Consider the following 24,971-nt stretch of genomic DNA (forward strand, 5'->3'; position numbering starts at 1 on the left):
AGGGAGGGAGGGAAGGAGGGAGGGAGGGAGGGAGGGAAGGAGGGAGGGAGGGAGGGAAGGAAGGAAGGAAAAGAGGGAAAGAAAAAGGAGACAGGGAGGCTTGAGAGAGAAAGAGGGGTAGAATAGAAGGAGGGGAGGACAGAGAGGAAGGGAAGGGAAGAAGGAAAGGGAGGAAGGGGAGGAAGAAAGGGTAAATACTCTAACAAAGGGGCAAATCAGGTATTTAAAAAGAAATCCAAGATATATCATTGTAGGGAAACACTAAAAAAGGACTAAAAAGGAATGATCAGTGGACGGTGATATACTCGTGCTAGGTAAGAGGACTTTCGGACTCAGTAAATCTTCATTGTAAATCATCAATGAAAAGCTTGGGGGACAATACATGGACTGTCTTATGTAAGTAGTCTTATTAAATAAGTTCTTATAAGAAAGATTAATGTACAAAGCACCACATTAGCTAGAGGTGTGGAGTTTTAATTAAGAAGGTTTAGACTGCAGGTTTCCAAGAGCTGGGAGGAGCACTGTGATGGGAAGATGATGTCTAGGGTACTAAGTTCCAATGTGTAGGATGAGTTCTGAGTGTCCTTTCTGAATTTACAGCACAGTAACTGTTATTACTCATACTGTATTACTCATGGTGTGTTTAAAATCTGCTAAGAAAGATCTTGAATGTTTCTATTTCACATGAAAATGAAAATAATTGTATTAGGTGACAGGTATGCCAATCAGTTTGATTGTGATAATCATTTTATAATGTTCAATATATGTACATTTAAAAAAAATCTCAAAAGGCCAGGCATGTGGCACTTGTCTTTAATCCCAGCACTAAATTTGAGGCCAGCATGGTCTACATAGCCAGTTCAAGTCTAGCCAGAAAACATAATGAGACCCTATCTCAAATTTAAAAAAAAAATCACATTGTATATATTTTAAACATATAGAATTTTGATGTCAATTACAATTCAACATTCCAGTGGGGAAGAACTCTAAAGGTATCTGTCTTATAGAAAAGACCATGGTGCCTAAAATAGCTCAGATTACTCTACCTATAATCAAATACAATTTACAACTTACTGTTACTGAAAACGGGAATACTACAGCCATTAAAAGTCTACATGCAATGTACTAGGGAAGTTTACCTGGCATCTTGTAGAGGAGCCGCTTTCCACTGCCGTCATTTGTCTGTAAGTATCTACTGTCTGAAGACCAGTCCAAATGAGTGATGAAGCTAAGGGAACCGACACATTCACCGACCTTTTTGTAACGCTGAGCAACTCCATAGATGTCTACTGAGCTGTCATTGCAGCCAACAGCAAGGTAAGTGCCATCTGGTGAATATTTTAGCTCATGGATTGCTTCTTTCCTGTCTTTAATATGTACAACTTCAGTCATATCTCTGTAAAAAGAGAAAAGACCATCTGAGCAAAAGTCACAAAGGAATTGTTTTAAAATGTCTCCAAACACAGAGGCTCCATTAAGTGTGTACAAACTGTGACATATATGTAAGTAAGGTAAGTAGTATCTGCTTGGGAATGATTATTTTGCTGACCAGAAAAAAATAGACAAAAATGGATAATGCATTATGTGGTGACAGAGCACTTGGCCAGCATGAAGTCCTGAATTTGAACCCCAGCACTGAAAAAACCAGGAAACATGCTTCTGCTTCTGAGATTGCCAAACTGGAGCATTGCAAATGACAAGCAGACTCAGAGAGTTAGAGAAAACGTTCAAATTCTTTTAATAGCAGTGAACACTTACGTGGCATTAGTACTAAGGAATCAAATGTGAATTGACCTTGCATGAGAGACAGATATACAACAACTATGATAATATATGCTAATCAATCAAAAACAGTATGCAAAAGTGCAAGAGAGACTGAAATGTGGGCTAAGACTGAATTGAAAGCAGGAAGAAGTCACAGCAGGGTAAATCTGACGTAAGCATAAGGCATGAGGCACTGGCTAAGTCTGAAAGAGGAGAGACGACTCTTCAGGAATAAGACACAGTACAAACAAGTACAGAAGCATGTAGTGGTAGTGAGTGGTCTGTCTGAAGAATGGTGGACACTATGTTGTAGATACAGAATGGCAGACAGCATAATGTAGACATAGTAAGATACAGTGAAGGCAAAGAGAGAGAGGCAGACAGAGTCCAGGTTTGCAGAGTGCAATTTTGGGAACTACTGACAGAAGTGTTCAACAAGCTCAACTAGGCATGCCAGACTGGTTTTGAACCTAGCAATTCGACTGCTTCTGTTCCCTGACTGCTGGGATTAAAGGCATGTGCCACTGTGCCCAGCCTTTTAATAAATTCCTTAAGCATTTATTAATTACACAAATAAAAGGTCAAGCCATTTTGTCAAAGCATAAAGAGACAAACAAGTAAAGAACACCCTGCTGAGCCACTTCTCTGAGCCCTGAGGTTGCTTAACAGCAAAGGATCGTGACTGAAGACAATTCTATCAGCAGGAGTCAGGGTCCCAGACTGCCACTCACAGCTTAGCCAGCACTGTACACAGCATTCTCTTTTTAAATAAAAGATTTCTTTTTTATGTATGTGTGTGTGCTTGCTTGAGGCTATGGGCACTACACTTGTGCAAGAGCATGCAGAAGACAGAAGACCAAGTCAAATGTGAGTTCTGGGAGCTAAATCCAGTTCCTATGAAAGAACAGTAGCTCTGCTAGTCACTGAGCCATCTCTCCAACCCGTTTGCTAAGCATTTTTAATGCCCTAAGATATAAGCTCTTGAGCTTAATTTTCTAACAAAACTAGTTTTATAAGTATATTCATTTAATGCAACTATAAAAGAGGAGGGAGCACATTTAAGAGAAGAGGGAAAGAAAGGCTAGGTGGTCAAGAGCAGTAGTACTCTACACAGTAACAAAACAAGAAATCACCGTTTCTGCTTCTACTCTGACTGCATACCTCACTCTAAGGACAGTGAATGACCCATCCTTCATTCCAAGGGCAAGGTGAATCCCATCCACATTTACAGCAGCACACCGAATGGGCTCTTCCATGTTACATCTTGCTATTAAAGCATGGTCTACGAGGCTCCAAATCCTGTACAATTTAATTCAAAAATAATAATTAATGTATACTGTAAAAATAACCTCTATAAGAATATTTCAGTTAAAATAATCTGGTTTAAAGGAAGACATTTGTCTCTATGAAAATAGCAATATTATTCATGATTAAAATGAAACAGTATCAGAATTTTTTTGCTTTTAAAATAATACAGCAGGGATGGTGAGATGGTTACAAAGGTGAAAGTGCTTACAGCTCAATCCCCAAGACCCATAATGGAAGGAGAGAAGCAGTTTCCAAAGCTGTCCAGACTTCCGTACATGTCATGGCCTTCATAAGCCCACACTCCCACTCTCACATACAAAGGCAGGAATATAATATAAAAACATACAGACATCACTATGACTCATTGTTAATCTGAAATAGGTTAGTAATCTCTACTATAATCAAAAAAAGTGCTATTTCCTTAAATTATATATGTAAAACTGAGCACGGTATTATATGCCTTTAATCCCAGCATTGGACAGACAGAGGCAGGCAGATCTCTTGAGTTGGTGGCCAGCCAGATCTACTAAACAAGTTCCAGTTCAGCCAGAGTTATATAGTAAGAACCTATCTCAAAAAAAAGTATATATGTAGGCTTTCAAATAGAGTTCTTAAATATTCAAATTCAGAAACTATTCCAGACTATAATATTAAAAATTAGTAAGATAACTAGAAAAGATCTATCATTTGAAAAACAAGGATTATGATTTCAAATAACTTAAAGAAAAATACTAATGGAAGATCTAACATAGTCAAATAAGTTATAATAAAACTTCACATCAAAACTTGTGAAGCAGCTAGAAAGCGGTCTCAGCAGTTAGATGAGAGTATGGGTCTTTCAGAGGAGCTGAGTTAAGGTCCCAGCACCCACACAGGTAGCCTGAAACCAGCTGTAACTTCAGCTCCAAGGGATCCAATACCCTCTTCTCACCTTCAGTGGATACTTAATACACATGTAGCATACACATGCACACACACACATACAAGTAATAAAATAAATTGTCACCATGTTAATACAATGACGAAACTCAGGAACTATACAAGAAATATATAAAACAAAAGCTATAATTTAATGATTAAGCATCTATTTCAAGAGGTTAGAAAAAGATCAGCGAAGAGAAATAGAATTTTTACAATGATCTTATAGGCATCATCTTTTTTAAAAAGTTGAAACTGTTTTATAGAAAAATAATTTTTATATACTAATTTTATATTCTTTTATATCCAAGATTTTTTCTGATTCTTTTAAATTTATTTTTTATTTGTGTGTATGTGTTTGAGCTCATGCACACACGTATCAGAGGAAGTCAAGAGACACCTTCAGATAGAGTTAGTTGTGAGCTGCCTACTGTGGCTGCTGGAAACTAAATTCTCGGTCCACTGAAAGAAAAGCAAGCATTCCTAACCACTGAGCTTTCTCTTCAGTTTCATTAATTCTCTCTTAATTCCATGAATTTATTTGCATTTTCTTTGGATGAGTCTACATATACAGTCATATTACCTAGATATAAAAGTTTTTTCTAATCACTCTCCTTTACTCTCTCACGTTCCTGCCCAATCTCCTCTATTTGGCCATTCCGTGCTAATGCATCCTGTCTTTCCTGACCACAAAGTTTTAATGCTGCAATCTTAACTGCTGCATTTGCTGAAGATTTCTTGTCCTATACCCCAAATGTCAGCAACACATCCTCTGGGACAAATCCTGTGACAAAAACATAGCTGCATGTTTTTTACAGAATGAGAACTAAGGATGAATTTTACAAATTTTAATTGTTGAAAACCATAAAAGAATAAAATTTTAAAATACAATATACAAAGTTCAGATTTTATGTCTATAAATAGAGTTTTATAGGAGCAGAGACATACTCATTTGTTTACACATTGCCTACAGCTTACATATATCACCGAGGTAGACTTAGAACAAGTTTTACATTTATATAGTTGTGTGTTTGTGTACAAATCCCTGAGCACAATGGCAGGCCAGAGGCATTCACAATACATTTAAGGTGTACAATCACAAATAAACTCTTAGTTGGAAAGTATTAGTTCTTATGGTCTGAATTTGAGATTTCATCGTACCTTATTTTGTTTACCTGAGAAATGATTTACTTACCTGACTGAACGATCATCACTTCCAGTCACAGCCAAAGGCTTAGTAGGGTGAACAGCAAGCGCCCAAAGTTCACCTTCGCAATGCCCTTGCATAATTAGGAAAGGTTTATTTCTTTCATGCACAACAATTTCAAAAATTTCACTGTCCTGTGTCCCCACTAAAATGTGGTCACCTCGCCAACAAACACTCCTCACAGATAAACCTGGTAAAAAGGACATTAGTTCGAATAAAATATACACTTAATTGGAAATTAATTTTTGTAACTTGTATATCTTGGTTGTAAGAGAGCACAAAAGTCTGGATATACACTCCCATTGTCTTCAATTGTTTATATTCTTTGCCATATGGAACAGATTTCTTCTTTCGTACACATAATTTCTACCCATCACTTACACTTTTCCCTTCTCCTCTGCTAGACAACTCTGAGAGTCAGACTGCGTCTGTGGCCAAGGTCTCACAAGCACTCAGAATGGTGAGTGTTCAGGACCTGCCTTTAAAGACATGCATTTTCTGCTTTTTTTTTACTATAATAACCTGACTTCTCACTGTATTTCATTTCTTAAATCTGTTCATCATTATATTTAAGGAAAGAGAATTCACTTTTACTTTATCTGCATTTTTCACAATTCCTGTTGACCTTTATGAGAAAGTATTACCATTTTTTTAATTTATACATTGCCAATATAAAGACACCATATAGTAAAAATGAATAACATTATTTTGTAAGCTTCAAAATAATGCTCATCAAAAACTAATGAAAACAGAGTAGCAACTGACATCTAAAAGCTTATTATATACTGAATTTTCTAAATAATTCATGTGTATTAATTTATCTAATAGTAGGAGATAATTATAGTGATCTTAGTTTTACTGATAAAGCGAAACAATTAGACCAGAGTTACATCTCTCTCTAGTAACACAAATATAACTTAAATTTATCACAAGTAAATATGATCTAAATGTGTTACTTCCAATATTAGACTTATAATTCAATGATATTAGTGACCAATAATTACTAATATCTTATACTGAAAACCTATTTTATTATGTCTATTTTTAAATTCCCTAATTGCTGAAATAATAAGTTTTAAATAAAGGAAAAATGACTTAAATCATCATTAGCAAAAGTTTACCAATTTCCAATATATTTTATTTGCATGATTATTTGCCTAATAGTTCTATTTAGCATTGTAATGGTAAAATATTTTCAAAATCCACAGTTTAAAATAGTAAACATCTATTAAATGTTTCTGTAGATTTTATTATAATAGGCATTAGATACACAAAAGGATCTTTGACATAATAGCACAAACTTTATCAGCAAAAGTCCTTCAGATGGAACGTATAGAAAACATATGTGTGCACTAAGAGGCAATCATTGGCTTGTTTACAGTTTGCTTAGCATAACTCATTCATGTTATTATTACCTTTGTATCCCTGTTCTGTTTCCCTGAGATCAATCACAGTAATTGGTTTAAAAGTTAAATCCCAAAGACGAATACAGCCATCTCTGCCACCAGTAGCAAAGCCTTCTTCACAAGCATTCATACTAAAAATCCCTGCCTAGGTGAAGACAGAAAATGACTTAAAAACATGAACTTCTTAAGAACATCTACTAAATAAAGGTAAAAAATCCATTCAGCAATATTTTCTTATGAAACATAAATAAATAAATAAACTAAAAAACACACCAAAATCTAAAATATATCATTAGAAAGTTAATATATAATTGAAGCAGTATTTAATAATATGTACATACCACAGAAGAAAATTAAATATTATACTGTATATAAAATTCTAAAAGGCAAAACTCTAAATATAATAAATAAATAAATGCAAAAAAATCATAATGCTCATGTGACTTTGAGCTTTGAGACCTTTTCATGCATGATAAAGAAAATCATAAACCATGGAGGAAAAACTTGTACTTTTTTTGTGTGTAAGTGCAGTACTAGGGATTGAACACAGGAATCTAACATGCTAGGCCAGCATTCTATACCCGAGTCACCTCCCTGGTCCTTAACTCCAATGTATATACTGAAAAAGTATATATCTCTTATATACACATGAAAGGAAAAAACCTCAGTACAACCAACCAAATAAGAATAAAAGGCAAAAAGGATAGCTAATAAAAAAAGAAAATTCAAGGAAGTTAGCATTTTTCTTTCAGATGATAAGCAAAAATTCACAATACTTCACATTCTATACTGAAAAAAGTTATAGAAAAAAAACTAAGTGTTTTTATATATTAAAGGATAAAACATGAATTGTCACATATTTTGTGAAAAAAAATACTGCTATTTTTGTCTCCAGACATTTTGCATAGAGCAAGTCATTCATAAATAGTTCTCTAGAACATCAGAACTTTCCACTTGAAAATCTCTGCTAACCCCCTACACACTGCTGGAGGAGTGATGATTCAATTGCTAAACAGCTTGAATTTAAAACCACACAAAACTTGTAACAATATACTTTTGTGAGTTAATTATATGAAAATCTCATGAATTTAAAAAAAAAAATCCAAGGACTAGAGAGATGGCTCAGTGGTTAAGATCACTAGCTGGTCTTCCAGAGGACCTGGATTCAATTCCTATCACCTACGTGGAGGCTCACACTGGTGTGTAACTCCAGTTCCAGGGGATCCTACATCTTCTTCTGGACTCCAAAGGTACTATGCACATACATGGTGCACAGATACACATACAAGCAAAAACACCCATCAAATGCACATTTAACCAACTAAAAAATTAAATCTCTTCTCCTCTGGCTTAATGAGTCTATTTTTTCCCTACATGTTCCCAAATTGCCATGGTTAAGTTGGCCTTAACAACACTAGCTTTATTTTACTGCAGCTAGTCTAGAAAACTCCATGGCTAAGGTCAACAAGCTTTACTCAGCACTATTCTCAAAAATACACTATTATAACAACAGTTTTAAGAAGATGACAATTATACTAATTTAATAAATGCATATGAGTCCAATTGCATGGTTCTTAATCGAAATCTAAAAAATAAACCATTAGAATAACATTTTTTTAAAAAACTCAACTGACTAGAGATAGGCTATAGTAGATAGCTTATTTTAAGAAAGTTAAGTGGTAAACAGCTAAAAGTGTTTAAATTATTTTAAGTATACTTACAGTATGGGCTCCTTGTATTGTTCGTATAAGATTGATTCCTTTCCAAACATATATATCCCCATTGAGTGCACCAGAATATGTTAATTCATCCCGAGCACAGGCTAGGCACAATATTGTCTGAAGGTCACCTGTTTTACCAAAAACTCCTCGTTTTGGGGTCAGAGCATTTCCACACAAACTCCAGAACTAAAATGTATACATTATAAGTATATTATCAAATAATGCTTATAAAACCAAGTCATATTTTTTTCAATTAATTCAATACCATACTATGGTAGCAGGCTAGAAATTGCCTAAGTAGTTGTCTTATGATAAAATAGCATTCAGTGCTTATATCCTCATCCTAGGGTTGTCAGAGCTGTTTTAGCAGATTAGTCACTAGTTTCAATCTTTATCTGTAAGAGTAAGGAATTTGAGCTAACATTTTCTTTAAAGCTATTTTTGGTGGGGAGAGGGATGAGAGTGGAGGGCAAAGAAATGGGTGGAGGAGGAATAACTAGCACAAAAGATGTCTGAAAAAGCCATATGGAAACATACTATTTTATAAGCTTCCTAAATATGTGTGTGTGTGTGTGTGTGTGTGTGTGTGTGTGTATTTTCACGTAAAAGAGTTTAAACTGGAATCACTCTTCACAGGGGATAATACTCCTCCCAGAAGCCAAAGGATGCCAAATAAAAAGCCTGCTGCCAAGCATAATTGTTCTTGAGCTGTTAGTCAGATGTGTCTTAGATATCCCCAAACCAATACAGGCTACTGCCACTCCTTCTGGTTGCCCACAAGAACTTGATCATAACACTCTATTGCTGAGGATAACATACCCTTGGGACACAGGTCACATAGAAATCAGGTTGGTACTAACCAGAAAGTTTTCTCCCTGCTTGTTACCTTTCATGGCATCAGAAAGTGTTACACAAACCTCTGGGAGGGAAAAGCCATCAAACAGTCTTGCCCAGCTGTGAACCCCATGACTATAATGATGATCAGAATGCCTTCAGAGCAACAGTGTCATGGATGTTAAAGAGTTAACCAACCGCTTTTTGATTTAAGGCTCACCTCTCAAGAGGAAACAAATGCCTATTGCTGTTAATCTGGCCACACACCTATAACTGGGGCACTTACAGGACAAGGACCTGGAATAAGCCTATTTATATCATTTTGCCAAATGGACACTGTACTAAACTGCCATCTAGATGTGTATCTCCATGCACATAAATTAATGCAGACATCATCAAATAAGTATCTTTGTGCAGTGATGACAGTAAACACAGACACTATCACTGTGCAGACAATAGGTGTCTGTGGACTGCTCAAACACAAATGGGACATCTACAACACTCCAAGTCTTGGAGTGTAAGAGCCAGAGGTCAGGGAGAGCAGGATGGAAATAGTGACTTCTAGAAATAATAGGGCTGTTGAACTCTTAAAGTCACAGCAGCTGTGGCTGCATGCTTACCTAAGACCTGCAACCAAGCCAGTCAGCATTCTACACGGAGAATGCAAGGACTCAGGAACCCCTCTTCCTACAGTTTATGGCTGCTAGTGGAGGGAGAGTCAGGGTTTGGCTTTGTTCTGTCTTGGCATGGGTACCTGTAGTTCAACCATGCTTCAGTGGACAGTCTCACACCCCTGATTATATGGGCATCACAAATTGGCCTCATGTGGTTATTTAAAAAAAAAAAGATAAGAGTAGTTGGAGTGGAGGGGGATGGATCTGGGTGAGGCGTGGGAGTGAATATGATCAAGATATGTGGTATATATATATATGTATATATATATATATATATGAAATTCTCAAAGAATGAATAAAAAGAATCATATTTCAAAAAAACCCTGTGTCTTCAAAAAAATCTACATACAATTTAGGCTAAAAGGTTGGGCATGAGTTAGAAATGAAAATGAAGACAAGCTGGGCAGTGGTGGTGCACGCCTTTAATCCCAGCACTTGGGAGGCAGAGGCAGGTGGATTTCTGAGTTCAAGGCCAGCCTGGTCTACAGAGTGAGTTCCAGGACAGCCCGGGCTATAAAGAGAAACCCTGTCTCGAAAAACCAAAAAAAATAAAAATTAAAAAAAATAATAAAAAAAATAAAAAAGAAAATGAAGACAATAGCTGGGAGTATAGTTCAGTGGAAGGTCATTTGCCTAGTATGTACAAGGCCCTGGTTTCAACCTCCAGTACCAGAAAGGTAGTGAAAAAAGCACAAAGCACCATATACTCAGGAAAACAAGCCAAAGGTTATGCCAAATCTGAAGCAAAAGGTTAAGATGGGGGAGAGGACAGAAAGAAAGAATATATGTTGTTCTCATGGATAGTCTCAACCTGAGTAACAGCTTTGTACAACTTAAAAATAAGATATGCATTACAGATAATCTATTCCTGGGAGAAGATAAATTCAAGCATGAGCTGTCATAGTCAGCCTTATTGTTTTATTACACAGAATTCAGTAAATTTTTATAGTTTGCACAGAGAAAAAATTTAAACATGATAGGACAGGGATTTATACACAGAATAGTTGTAAATAAAGAAATTGGGTGCCCAAAATATTATTTTATAAGTAAATTAACATGTAATATATTTTTAATATTATATCCTTAAATTTTAAAGTCTGAAGCCTCACAGAACTAAAACTTAAGATACTTATCTATTCATATAATTAATAAGTACTTTAATGTGTGAAATTCTATGACTTCTAAACCTAAAAGCACCATCTATAATTTATATTCATAAGAATAGCTGGCCTTGTCCTTTTGCCCAGTCCCAACCTGATGCTATTATCTTCTCTGGCTCTGTAAGTCTCAATCTTGGCCTCCCTTTAGAACCACCTGGGGAGATTTACAATTCCTGAACACTCACTGAGATGAAACGAAATACAATCTTTGAGCAATAAAGCCTAGGTTTGCAAATGCCTTTGAGACTCAGCAGGAGCTAAATCTTCTGTACTAGAATCCAGATCAGTCCTGTCAAAGACAGAATCTCAGTGAAAATGGACATCTCTCTCCCTTCTATACATGTATATGTATACATATGAATAAATATGTGTGTGTGTGTATATGTATATGTATATATATGTATATATATATATATGTATGTATATATACACATACACACACATACATAAACACATGGTCTCCAATACAGTGGACTCCAGAAACATGTGGCTTTTGGGTATTTGAAATGTGACTAATGACTGAATAAATGAATTTTAAATTTCATTTTATTTGAGTTTACATTTAAATCCCTATATGTCCTAGGGGCTACTATACTTGGCAGTTCAAATTTAGATCATCTTTGGGACTTAGTTTCCTCGATAGTACCACTGGCACAAAACTACTACCTTACTAGTCATTGTCACTACCAAAGGAAATGTAATTCATAATATAGTTTGATATTAGAAGATGAGTTCTAAAAAAAACTAAAAATAAAAGTTTTAGCTTCATTTACAATATAAATCATAAGATCTCTTTATAGTTAGACATTATATTACATAATATATAATTATAGTATATAAATTAAACATTTTTGTTTAACACAGTTAGTAAAGTAATATACACACATATACATATATCTCAAGTACTATATCAAGAATTATCTTAGATAAAGATAATTCCCAGTGTTTAAAATATATGCCTAAAGCCTTGGGGACTGAGTGGAGGAGACAAACAGATAAGCCTGTCAGAACACAGATCTTACTCACTAGGAATTATCTGTTTCAGGAGCACCTATATAAGACAATAGAAGAGAAACAAGTATTTGACGTTTGCACCAGGGCACCAGTGATTTAAAGCTAACTATAAAAATGCTGTTTGGCTGTTATCTCTTAGAAGCCTGTTCTTTTCTAAAGAGAGACAGAAAAGGAGTGGATCTAAAGGCCTCCCCAAAGGTGGGGAGGAATGGGAGAAGAGGGGGGGGGTTATAATCAGGATATACTGCATGAGGAAAGAACTTATTTTCAATAAAAAATGTAAAAAGAATGAATATCACCACTGACTTTATAGTCTTCAAGACTTAGCTATATAGTAAAGCAAAACAAAATTATTATGTATTTGCTTACATAAGCAAATACATAGTAGTTATCAAGGTAAAAGTCCCTTGACCATGAAAAGCATTTGAACAAATGCTGCTAGGAGGATGGTAAGAACTGTCATAGCTTCAAAATGTGAAAAAACAAACAAACCTCAAAGTGGCTAAACGACTCCCACAGGTTAAGTGTCTAGTAATTAGCAGTAGTGACTATCTATGTTGCTTATATGAGACAATATTATCTCTGCGGATGAAAAACTCTTAGATGTTTGGTTTTCTATTCACAGTAGGTTCTACCTCATTAGACTATTTCCTTATGGACATTACTCATCACTTCCCTTTAAAAACTTACACCCTTATAATGTCTCGAATAACCACACAACAAGCACTTGCTAGACAAGACATGAGTAGTAAAAAGTTGACATTTTAAAACAAGTCCTGTTATAATTCTATAACTATCGTTATGTGGCTAATGGTGTAATGAATATGTAGCAACAGGCAGTCAAAAATGACTGCTACAGAAGAAGGACCTTCTTGTACCTTGATGTGTTTTACACCGCAGCTGACGAGTTTATTTGGCTGGTACAAATCCCAAGAAATATCAAATATCTGTAAACAAATCAGATCAATGGTTAAAATATTTTCAGTATCACTTAAGAACCCTGCCCAAAGAATTAAGTGGGCTAAGCCCTCATCTATCAGAAACTACATATGATACTCTCAATAATAATCAAAATCCTATATTTCAAAGATCTTATGAGGAAAAAAATAAGAATGATAATAAGGAATAAAAGCAATTTATTATTTTGGTTAACCTTACAGAGAACTAATAAGGTAAAATTTAACATGTATTTCTTTTTTAATTTTTAAAAAATACTTTGACCTAACAAAATAACATGAATGGATCAACAGAAATAGAATATGAGGTTGATGCCAGCGAATTTTTACAGAAGCAAAATACCAAATGGTGCAGCAATGCATAATTTTAAATGTACATGAACAACATCATTTTCCCTTAATAATAATATAGATGCAACATTCTGTTAAATCAAACTAAGCAGACATATAATTTTAAAGTTGATATCTGAATAATTTATGTTTTCATATGTACAATTCTTCAAATAGTATAAATTAAGGATCTGTAGTCTTTCTCATATTTTTAAAAATCTGTTTTTAAGAAATAAAAAACTATATTTTTTTACTGGAGCAAACAGAGATAAACTCCACACTAATGCTGGTCACAATGGGTCATATGTTTTAGTCCTATGGTAGAAACGTCATCTCACATTTTTTATTTGGTTTTTATTTATGTCCATGTATATGTAGGCACCTTTATCTGCTGAGCCATCTCACCAGGCCACAATCTAAGATTTTATGGGTATTAATAATTGTGTAATTTAAACTGTACTTTAAAAGTTTCATTAATATTTCACATTTAAAGTTCCCCCATCTTAAAGTATACAAACCAATGGTTCTTAGTATGTACACAGAAATGTTCAACTGTAACAATACTTGGTTTTAGAAAATTGTTATCACCTAAGAAATTTATTCTACACCTCCCTTCCCATCCTTTCCTCTCTCCTAGAACTGTATGATTTTTCACAAATTGTGTAACTTTTATTACTTATGGTTACCTGACAATGACAAGACACAGAAGACCTTGTGAACTCTCTGCCAGTTTTTCCTGCCAAGTATTCATTAGGAAGCCAAAAGGAGAATACTCACTCTGTCTGTGTGACCAGGAGCCATAGACAGCATTCTCCCTTTTTTCCAGTCCCAAACACAAACTGCATTCTTTGAATCGAGCCCAACTGAAACCAAGCGCTGGATTTTGTCCAAGAAATTCAGGCGGGAATAAAAAGACAACTCAAATAACTACCAAATTGTAAATAGTAAATACGTTCTACTTATTACATCAAAATATGTGCATTCATATTTCAGACGTCCTTTAAGGCAAACAGATGTGCTCATTCCATTAATATTTGTACATGCCTTTCATTTTTCATACTATTTAAAAAGAAAGACTATCAGTTCTAGGAATATCCAGTAAGTATCCTAGTCAAACTCCAGCCAAAAGCTAAAACTTCCAGATGATGAACTATAAACACGTCTTTTCAAATGCACTATGGTGGTGTGAATGGAAAAAAAAAATGAGAACATAACAAAGGATTCTTGGTGAGACTTCTGGAGGGAGGAAACATTTACTCTGAAATACAGCAGGTAGAGCTTGGTTACCTAGTTCTTTAGGTTCATTTGTTGTTGGTTTGTTGTTTTACTGAAAGCTGAAGAGGATATGAGAGAAAGTCTAGGGAATCTACCCAAGATAGGGATTGGACTGGAGTCTGACTAAAGGAATAGCCTCCTCAGAATAGGAACCATGAGAAGTAATTCCTTCTCAAAGGGTAATTGTGGGAGAAGAAGAAAATTCTTCATGAACATCTGAAAGCCCAAGCAGCCCTCACACTGTGGTGACCTGAGTTTACCCTGGTCATGAACCCTCAAGTGGAAAATTCCTTTTAGAGGGTTTCCAAGGTCTGGCTTGTTTTCAAGAAATTCCAGGATACAGGCAATACAAATCAAATGCGGGGTAATGCAACTTTTACTCCATCCTTTAATAAACTTCTACAGGTAGGAATCAAGTAAGAATAAGCTATAGAGTGAAAACAAACTAGACCTTTCAGCACAAACTGAGGGAAATAAGACCAGAAGTGAAAATAAGCAGGTCTCAACAATTAACAAAATACACAACACTGGGATTAGATAAACAATATAAAATAAGCTTGGCACACACACAAAAAAAATAAAATAAAATTAAGGTTTCAAAATACATAAGGGCAAAGAGTAGGAAAGTATATAAAGTATCCAAAGATACACAGGGAAACACAAGACTTCTTGACATAAAACGTAAATGAGATGAAGCTTAAAAACTCCACCAAAGAGTTGAATAAACTAGAAAGAGATGAGAAGACACAGTTGACATGAGTTAACATGGAATATGGAATTCTAGCCAAGAACAAACATTACAATCTGAATTTGACTGCAGCTGTGACATACAGAAAACTATACAAAAATATATGAAACAAGCATTTTAATGGTAACCAAAGCACTTACCATTCATAAGGATGTAAATTCATATTCACAAGAATATGAATTATGAAAGAAGGGAGAGAAGAAATAAAGTGAGTTCCACAACTGACTGAATTTCACTTAGGAGACAATTTCTACATTGGGGTACATAAAGGTAGACTCCATTAGCCCCCCAATAGATTTGGAATTTTGTTCAACTGGCAAGGGCCTGGAGTTCAGAAGCTAAAATGGCTAATATGTAGGGCACAGATAAGGCAGAAGGAAATCTGTCAACAGGTGAGATCTGAGAGCACCATCCACCCGTGTTTAGGGCAATAAACTTAAGACCATGAAAAGAAGAAATTCCAGAAAAAGAGCAATTAATGGGGAAGTAAAGGCAAACAAGTTTGAGAATGTAAGTGATCTGTACTGTCTCAAATACCCAACAGCTACAGGGAAGGTATGTCTGTGAAGCTCATGGGTATTAGTAAAGGCCCCAGGGTGGTAATACCATAGTAGAGAACTTAAAACAGTCACCCATCCCAGAAGAAAAGCTACTATAGGTCTCCACAACTTCCCACTGTCAATGTTTAAAAATTAGCTTTTCACAAAGACTTAGGAATTCAATGACTCATCAGAAAAATGTTCAAATGTTTTAAAGGGGCCTCTATAATAAGTCATTTTAAGTGTTATATAACACATACAATGTCCAGCATTTAATGAAAATTATTAGCAGAGGAAGAAACATGAAAATGTGACCAACATTGAGAGGGTATCAGTCAACAGAAACAGATCCAGAAATTAGGAAGATGTTAAAATGAGAAGAAATCTGTAGAAATGAAAGTGCTGGGCTAGGGAAAGTGCTAGTCTGAACAATACCAACCAACCAGAGCTCCCAGGACCAAAACCACCAGCCTGGGAGCACAAAGGGAGGGACCCATGGCTCCAGCTGAATATGTAGGGGAGGATGGCCTTTGTTGGACATAGGTGGGAGAGAAAGTCCTTGGTCCTGTGAAGGCTGGATGCCCCAGTGTAGGAGAATTGGGGGGGGGGGGGGGGGGGGGGGGGGGGGGGGGGGGGGGAGGAGAAGGATGGGAGGGAGCACATCCTCATAGAAGCAGGAGGAGGGGGGATAGGATAGGAGGTTTCTGGGTGAAGGGAAATGGAGAAAGGGGATAACATCTGAAATGTAAATAAAATATCCAATAAAAAAGAAAGAAAGTGCTAGTCTGTTACAGAAGCATGAAGATCTAAATTTGGTCCCCAGCACTCACACAGAGAAAACAAACAAACAGTGTATGGCAGCATACACCTGCTAACCCAGTACCAAGGAGGCAGAGACAGGAATCCCCACGCCAACTAGTGTAGCCAAACCAGACAGCTTCAGGTTCAATGAAAGACCTTCTCTCAAAAAATAAGATATCAGTAGCTATAGCAAAGACTATGCAGGCCTCAGAGCTTAAAGTCCTAGCTACTAACGGTATACAAATTTTGCCAGTGCTTGACTTGGTACATGAACTAACATCAGGTTGAACACCATGCTTTACTACGTAAGAGACTTTGGGCACTTATGTAAAACCTATTCTTATCCTATTTTGTTAACCATTAAAAGGGGATAATTAAAGTACTTCATAAGGATAATATGAACACTAACATATTGCATATAAAGGAGTTAGAAGAGTATCTGCATAAGGTTAATGTTGCACAAAATGCCTGATATCTTCATCACACTCTGACTTTACCATAAGCCATAATTAGGTTTACACATCCATATACTCTGTTCAAATGAAAAACGCCACCTAGTGTCCAGTTAGAAAAGCTTTGATTAGGTATAATTAAGATATAAACCAAATGGGCTCAATTCTAGTATGGAGGTTGTGTGGTCTCATTATTTTGGATGAATTAACCATTTTGCTGTTATGAAGAAAAATTACAAATGTTACAGAAGTTGTAGGGCTTAATGGAGTAATACTGGTCATATTATATTAGACTCACTATAAGTTATAAGGAAGAAAATAAAATTCAAGAATAATGCATTTAAGGTCTATTTAGAGATTAAGACAACTAAAAGGTCCTGGAAAACCCAGGGAACACCCTACTCTCTAGGAACGTACTAATCTGCAAAAATTACCTTTTTTTTTTTATCAGTACCTAAAGACAAAGGTAAACTGATACATTTTATTTGTGTCAGCTCATGGGTTTTTCATGAAATTAGACTTAAAAGCTACCTCGTCCTTAACTGATTCTAGAAATGAGCAGAGTTTTAACTCTATGTGTCTGTGGGCTGGGGAGATGGCACGGTGGGTGATGTGCTTACTGCAGAAGCCTGAGGATGTGAGTTCAGATTCCCAGCACCAAGGTGATGAGTTGAGCACAGAGGCACAGATCTGTAACCCCAGCCCCACGAGGCAGAGACGGGTGGTTCTGGGCTCTCAGTAGCCAGCCAGGAGAGTTGAAAATTCGAGCTATAGCTTTACTCCTTCCTCCTCCCATTGCTATGGAATCTTCAGTGCCTGTTTGTTATGGGTTTCTATAAATAGACTTTTCAGGCCTTAATTATCTTCAAGACAGGCCACTAGTATTAATATGTCTATTCAGCTCAATTAGGAGAAAGCCTTTAGGAAAAAAACATTTAGCCTTGCTACCTTGAAGGAAGCTCACCGATTGAATAAATCCTAAATGTTTACATACGCTTTCAAATCTAGCAGAAAATGAAAATATTAGACAATATTTCCTATTCAATACCTTATAAAGAGTCTATAATCAGGTATGTTAGTTCAAATATATTTTTCTTTTCCCCCCCCCCTTCCCTTCTCCCTTTCGTTCTGGCCCTGCTCGCTCTGGCACATAGGTTTTTATTTATTTCTTAAATAAATAAAAATGTAAGTACACTGTAGCTGTCTTCAGACACCCCATAAGAGGGCATCAGATCTCATTACGAATGGTTGTGAGCTACCATATGGTTGCTGGGATTTGAACTCATGACCTCTGGAAGAGCAGTCAGTGCTCTTAACTGCTGAGCCATCTCACCAGCTCTCAAATATATTTTTCAAATTATAACATTAAAATAATTGCCTTATCTTAAATTACCAGGAGTTCCTTATATTAACTGCACTTGTTAAAGGATGAATTCCTTTTGATATATAAACAACTACTTCCTATGCGACATGTTTGGGAGGCAGTTAAAGCACTGCTGTTAAAAAGACGAGCTTTGCAGTATAAGAGACCTAGTTCTGCTCTGGTTCCCCTCACTAGCTGTTAACATGAGACAAGTTACTCAACCTCTTTCAGGCTCAGTTTCTTTTTCTGCAAAATAGTGATAATAATGGAATCTACTTCACAGGGTTGTCACAAAGATTGACTGAGAAAATGCAGACTTAGGGGAATGCATACCTAGTATATAGTGTTAACTCTGTATCTCTATGGATTTCTAAGTTTAAATTTCTAATAATATGTCCTCATGAAAACGTGATGACAAAATATAATTATTCATGATTTCTCATGGAAATTGCTCAAAGTAAGCAAGACTGAGTGCTCTTAAGCAGTAAAAGCTACGGAAGTGGTTTCTCCTTAGAAGAGACGTCTCAGCAATACAATACATTATATGTAAAGGGGGAAACTAAAGATTAAGAAGAAATTATCTATATCTAAAGGATACTTATTGACTATTATAGTAAAAAAAAAAAATCTTAATTTTCACAAAACCTTATGTGTAAAGGAATTTTAAACTAATCGTGTAGATTTATTTCAACATGTCTTATACTCTTCTGATATTGGAAAGATTATTCTTTCTTTTAAGGAACTAAATGAAATTCTAATAGGACATAAAACATAAAAGATGACAGATAGCAAACATGAGACATAAATTGGGCTTTTACAATTGCTAATCGCCATTAAACCTAAAAGCACATTTTTAGAGAGGCCCCAGTGAAGTCTCCATAGATCCCTTACCAGGAAGTCACGGGAGTCTACGCTACCCAAAGGCACTATGTCTCAGAATAATGTAAGGTACCTACTGAATAACATGTTCTTTAGGATGCAACCCAGTCTACAGTCTATTTTGATAGAATCTACATTTACAACAATTATAAAAAGCAGGTAAGTAAATTTTTCTGAAAGTTAAAATTATTTTAAAGTCTAACTTAAACACAAAATATTTAACAACTACAAATTAACCACACCACTTTAAAAATAACGTTTCAGTCATAACAGCTTCTATACAGAGCCACAAAAAAAAAAAACTTGCTAGAGAATAATTTGGAAAGTGAGTAGCCAGTGGGATGACAGCAAATATCGTTGTTTTGATCTTTGATTTTGTATTGATTTGCTTCATTTTCAATAAAAAAATATAATTTTAAAAGAAAAACTTTTAAGTAACTGAAAGTTAAAATATATACAGCTCTACTTAGAGAAACTTAATTTTCCCAAGGTATCTTCCATATGCCCTACCTAAATACCTTACTTGGAAAAATAGTTACAGATAAAGTTTTCTGTAACAATCAAGTACTAGTCAGTGGATGAGAATTTCTTTGGCTTTTAGAATCGTTTGACTGAGCACGTTCTTGGTAATGATGAATCATCACCCTTGTTTTATTTTTGTTAGCTATGTTGTCCACCCATCTCATTTGTACTTCAACATATCTGGATAAATAAGTACTTTTTATCAGTTGTTTTTCAATTCTATATTATAAACTTATAATGATTTCATTTTTAAATATTTTTAAAAATTTTTGTTACATATGAATTGGTGTTTTACCTTCAAGTATGTTTGTGTGAGAGTGTTAGATCCTCTGGAACTGGAGTTAAAGAAAGTTGTGAGCTGCCATCTGGGTACTGGGAATTGAACCCAGGTCCTCTGGAAGAGCAGCCAGTGCTCTCAACTCTTGAGCCATCTCTCCAGACCCTTATAATGATTTCTTATAGCAAGCATTTTTTAAATCAAAATTGACACAAAGGAGGAAAATTATCATATACCTGTCCATCCAAGTCGAATGCTAAACAAGCTATACCATGTGTATGAACATCCTTCAGAACAGACACGGTCTGGACAGTGTAAGAATCCCAAACACAGATGTAAGGCTCTTTCCCAACTTGTCCTGTTGCTACCAACACTCGCTCAGGATGCAGTGCAAGACTAAAAAATAAAGAATAAATAAAGTAAATAGTAAGACTTGAAAATTGCTTATAAACTTTTATAGCATTTGCTATAGATATTTGTATTTACAAATATCAACGTTAGACTTTATCTTAAATAATTTGTATTTAGAAGTAATTTCTATAAAATTATTGCTAAGAATTAATAATAATAAACTAAAAGGTTAATAATAAACTAATTATAGACTTCATAAATTCCATGTGATATAGTTTGCATAAACTTCTCAAGAAAAGAGATCCCACAAAAGATCGACAGAAATACAGCAACAAATTTTTAGCAACTTATCTATCACATGCTATTTTTCCAGCTGGTGTTTATGTTGCAAGCCTTCTTTTCTATCATACCATTCCTTTTATTGACTAATATTGGGCTAAATCTAGGGGCTGGGGATGGCTATATGGTTAAGCACTTTCCATGAGAACATGAAGGCTGGAGAGTGCACTCCTGGAACCCACTAGATACCCTGCAGACAAGGCAAACCACCTGCTATTCAAACCTTGGAGGGCAGAGGATCCCTGGTTAGCAAGAATAGGCATATGAAAGAGCTCTGCATGTGACTGAGAGGTCTTGCCTCCCTGAACGTGGTCAAGGTGATCAGAGATGATTCCCAGCATCAGTCTTGGGCTTCCATGTGCACTCATACCCACAGGCACATGTACTTCACACATGTTCCCACAAACATGCATACACAAACACACATCTAAACCATATACACATATATGAAAATGAAAAATGGCTAAATCTTAATGTCTAAGCTAGTATTTGGTAGCACTTATACTACAACAGTAATAAATTACAAATCTCATTAAAAAAAACAATGTCATATAAAATTTCCAGAAAGTGGTCAATGGGGCTCTAAAAGTAAGACAAAAATCTAACAATTAGTAAGGACTATGCACATACATCCACAAAAGGCAGGAAACAAAAATGAAATTCTACTTGATAAAGGTGTCTACGAAAGAGTTTAAAATATCAGGTTTGCCTTTAAATAAAAAGACATTCAACTGCATTTCTGTACACTAGCAGAGAATACCTGAAAAAATAAAGAAAAACTAAATTATAGCATCAAAAAGACCAAATACAATAATGAACCCCAATTACAAGTCATTTTAAAAGGTCTAAACAGAGGACAGAATACATCAATTCTAGGCCTGAAAGGATGTAATATTCTCCTGATGGTAATGCTCCTTAAATTGAATCCCTGTCAAAGGACCAAGCATAATTAAATAAAAATAATATAGAAAATTAGATCCCGCAAATATTATTTGTGAGGCTATAAAATTATACAGCCAGTTTAAAAACAGTTTAGCAGAGTTACTATAGGATGCAACAATTTTATTTCTAGATACATTCCTAAAACAGTAAAAACATATGTCCACACAAGTTCTCTACACAAACGTTCATGCCAAAATTATTCATAACAGTAAAAAGTGACAGCTCAAATGTTCAACTGACTGGAGAAAAAAGAAATAAAGTGCTAATAGTACATTGCAACAAAGATGAACTCTGAAATGTAACACAACACAGAAGAAAACATAGTCATAAGGGCCACATACTCTGTGGATTCATTTACATGAAACGTCTGGAATAAGCAACTCTCTTGTGACTGGCTTTTCTTGGGGAAACATAACACACAAATGTGTATTCACATTCCCCCAAAAGGAAACCTACAACAGACCAAAGTAAAGATCATTCCAATGTCCAACCTGGTGAACCAAAGTTTTTATTGGGTCACTAACAGTAGTATGGGTGGTAAGACATATGGAACAAGGATGACTCAAAAGCACCACTGAAGAGCCTGCCCCAACACTGGTGACAACTCACAAAGGCTGCAAACTAGGAGCTCTCTACAGCTTGCTGTCTACACAGCTTGCAGCAGCTGAGACTCTCCCTCCAGCTCAGCTAGTCTCCTCCATCCATCTTTTATTCCTTTTCATGCTCTGACAAAGGGCCTTCAAGAATCTTCCAAGTTTCTGTTCTCCCAGACATATATATGATCATGTGTTTATCTCTCAAGTGTCATGAGCCTCTCCTTCCCTTTGAGAAGGAATTTTCGATTCTGAGGAAAATGCTATACAACGAAGAGCTATGTCATGACCAGAGACAGCATTTAACAGCACTCCTCCCAGCCTCCATCAGCATCAATGGGTTCTCCAAAAGAACCTATGACTTCCCTCTGCATGGGTTTTGATCATGTCTGCAGTATGAGGATGAATTCCCTCCTGTGAAGCAGGCCTTAAAACCAATCAAGAGAGTGGTTAATTACCTCCAAACGCAGGATGTGATTTTAATAACAATAGTCCCCATGATCTCATAGACTTAAATGCTTGGTCACCAGGGAGTGTCACTATTTGGAAGAATTAGGAGGTGTAGCCTTGTTGGAGTTGGTGTGGCCTTTTGTTAAAGGAAATGTGTCATTGGGGATGAGTTTGAGGTTTCAGAAGCCCAAGTCAGGCCCAGAGGCGCTTGCCCTTCCTGCAGTGTGTGGATCCAGATGTAGAACTTTTAGCTGTTTCTCTAGGACCATGCCTCCACACTCTCCAGCATGATGTCAATGGACTAAATCTCTGAAACTGTAAGCAAGCCTTAATTAAATGCTTTCCTTTATAACAGTTGCTGGTGTCTCTTCACCATAATAAAACACTGACTAATACACATAGTTTTGCCACTATTGCACTAGTGAACACATCTTGTCTGGAAGGTCAGAGTTGTAGTAAACAAGACCTAGCACTATGTAACAATGTAAAAGAGTTCCCCTTTTGCCACATCTATGCCAGCATTTGTTGTCACTTGTTTTTCTTTTTCTTCATTTTAATTTTAGTCTTTGTCATTCTGGGATAAGATGGGATCTTAAAGTAGTTTAAAATAATTTTATTTTTAAATTATAATGTAAACAAATAATTTTCCTCCCTTTCCTTTCCTTCTCTCAACTCCCCCTATGCACCTCCTTGTGTTTCAGAATATTTGATCACACTGTGAACCCCGAGCTTGTGCTATTTACAGAAGAAGGAGAAGGAGAAGGAGAAGGAGAAGGAGAAGGAGAAGGAGAAGGAGAAGGAGAAGGAGAAGGAGAAGGAGAAGGAGAAGGAGAAGGAGAAGGAGAAGGAGAAGGAACTGTATCTAGTTGTCGCACACACCTTTAATCCCTCTGACTGGAATACAGACATGCCCTTAGCATACATCTTTAATGCCAACCAATGAAGGTAAATTTAGTTTGTAGAAGCAAGCACACATGTTTGTAAGTAATGTCTAATTGAGTGGCAGACAAAGTGATGAATCAGAGAAAGATTTGACAGAGTAGGATATGCTCAATTCTCAAAAGAAAAGAGAGGATTAGGAAGCTACTTTTTTTAAATTACTTTTTTATTTACAGTCCAGTTATTACCTCCCTCCTGGTCCACCTTCCCACAGTTCCTCATCCTATTCCTCCTCCTCCCTGTCTCCAAGAGGATGTCCCCACCTCCCACTCCACTTCCCCATCCCACCCCTGCCAGGCCTCTCTACTCCCTGGGACCTCAAGTCTCTCAAGGGTTAGGTTTCTCTTCTCTCACTGAGGCCAGAACAGTTAGTCCTCTGCTGTATATGTGTTGGGAGCCTTGGACCAGCTAGTGTATGCTGCCTGGTTGGTGGCTCAGTGTCTGAGAGATATCATTTAAGAGAGTAGTGCAGAGAGAATAAGGGAGAGGAGGCAGTTTACTGGGACAGTTGCAGAGAGAGAAGCAGCTATATCCAGGTAAATATATAATGGGGCCAGAGAATGAGAAGGAACCAGATGATTAGAACAGATTGCCAGAGTTAGTTTGAAGCTAATCAAAGCAAAGGGTCAAAGGGCAAGAGAAAAGGCCAGATTGAACCAGAGAAGAGTTTTGAGCCAGAACAGCTGAGCTGACCAGCCATCCAGAGTTCAGAAAGAACAAGGTGACTTTATTCAGCAGTAAGACTCAGAAGCTGAAAACATTCTAGGCCTAGATTAGACTGTAAGGAGGCCAGAAGTTTCCAGGACTAGGCTTAGGTTAGCAGACTGAGGCAGTAAGTCATGGAGATAACAATTGCTTCAGGAGAATAAAAGGTACTTTTCTACTCTTGTTTGCTCTCAAATTCTTGGATATATATATACATATACATATACATATACATATACATATACATATACATATACATATATATATATATATGTATATGTATATAAAACGAATGAATATATATATATTCATAAATATGAATTTGGATACCAATTGGAAGGCTCTTCCCTGAAGAAAACTATTTCTCCCACTCTCAGAATCCCCCAGTCTCCACAGTTCTTTGTCTAGGATTGAGTCCCTGCAGGCTTTCCCCCTTCCATTTAGCATGTCCACTGATGTCCTCCTTGTTCAGGTTTTGTTTAAACATGAAGTCTGATAAAATTT

The 24,971-nt window shown here is 36.1% G+C and overlaps 1 protein-coding gene across 1 annotated transcript in view; it reads right to left on the reverse strand.

The window, feature by feature from the left end:
- Positions 1-24,971, reverse strand: part of Eml5 (EMAP like 5) — a 122,485-nt gene that overhangs the window by 86,302 nt on the left and 11,212 nt on the right. Inside the window, exons 2-9 of the mRNA XM_028777286.1 lie at positions 20,385-20,544; positions 14,070-14,168; positions 12,885-12,953; positions 8,325-8,510; positions 6,613-6,748; positions 5,186-5,387; positions 2,926-3,063; positions 1,140-1,396 (exon numbers count right to left, since the gene is read on the reverse strand). Of these exons, the coding sequence (XP_028633119.1) occupies positions 1,140-1,396; positions 2,926-3,063; positions 5,186-5,387; positions 6,613-6,748; positions 8,325-8,510; positions 12,885-12,953; positions 14,070-14,168; positions 20,385-20,544 (1,247 nt within the window). The remainder of the gene's footprint in view (positions 1-1,139; positions 1,397-2,925; positions 3,064-5,185; positions 5,388-6,612; positions 6,749-8,324; positions 8,511-12,884; positions 12,954-14,069; positions 14,169-20,384; positions 20,545-24,971) is intronic.

Source organism: Grammomys surdaster, unplaced genomic scaffold, assembly GCF_004785775.1.
Source record: "Grammomys surdaster isolate TR1022 unplaced genomic scaffold, NIH_TR_1.0 279, whole genome shotgun sequence".
NCBI classification, from domain to species: domain Eukaryota; kingdom Metazoa; phylum Chordata; class Mammalia; order Rodentia; family Muridae; genus Grammomys; species Grammomys surdaster.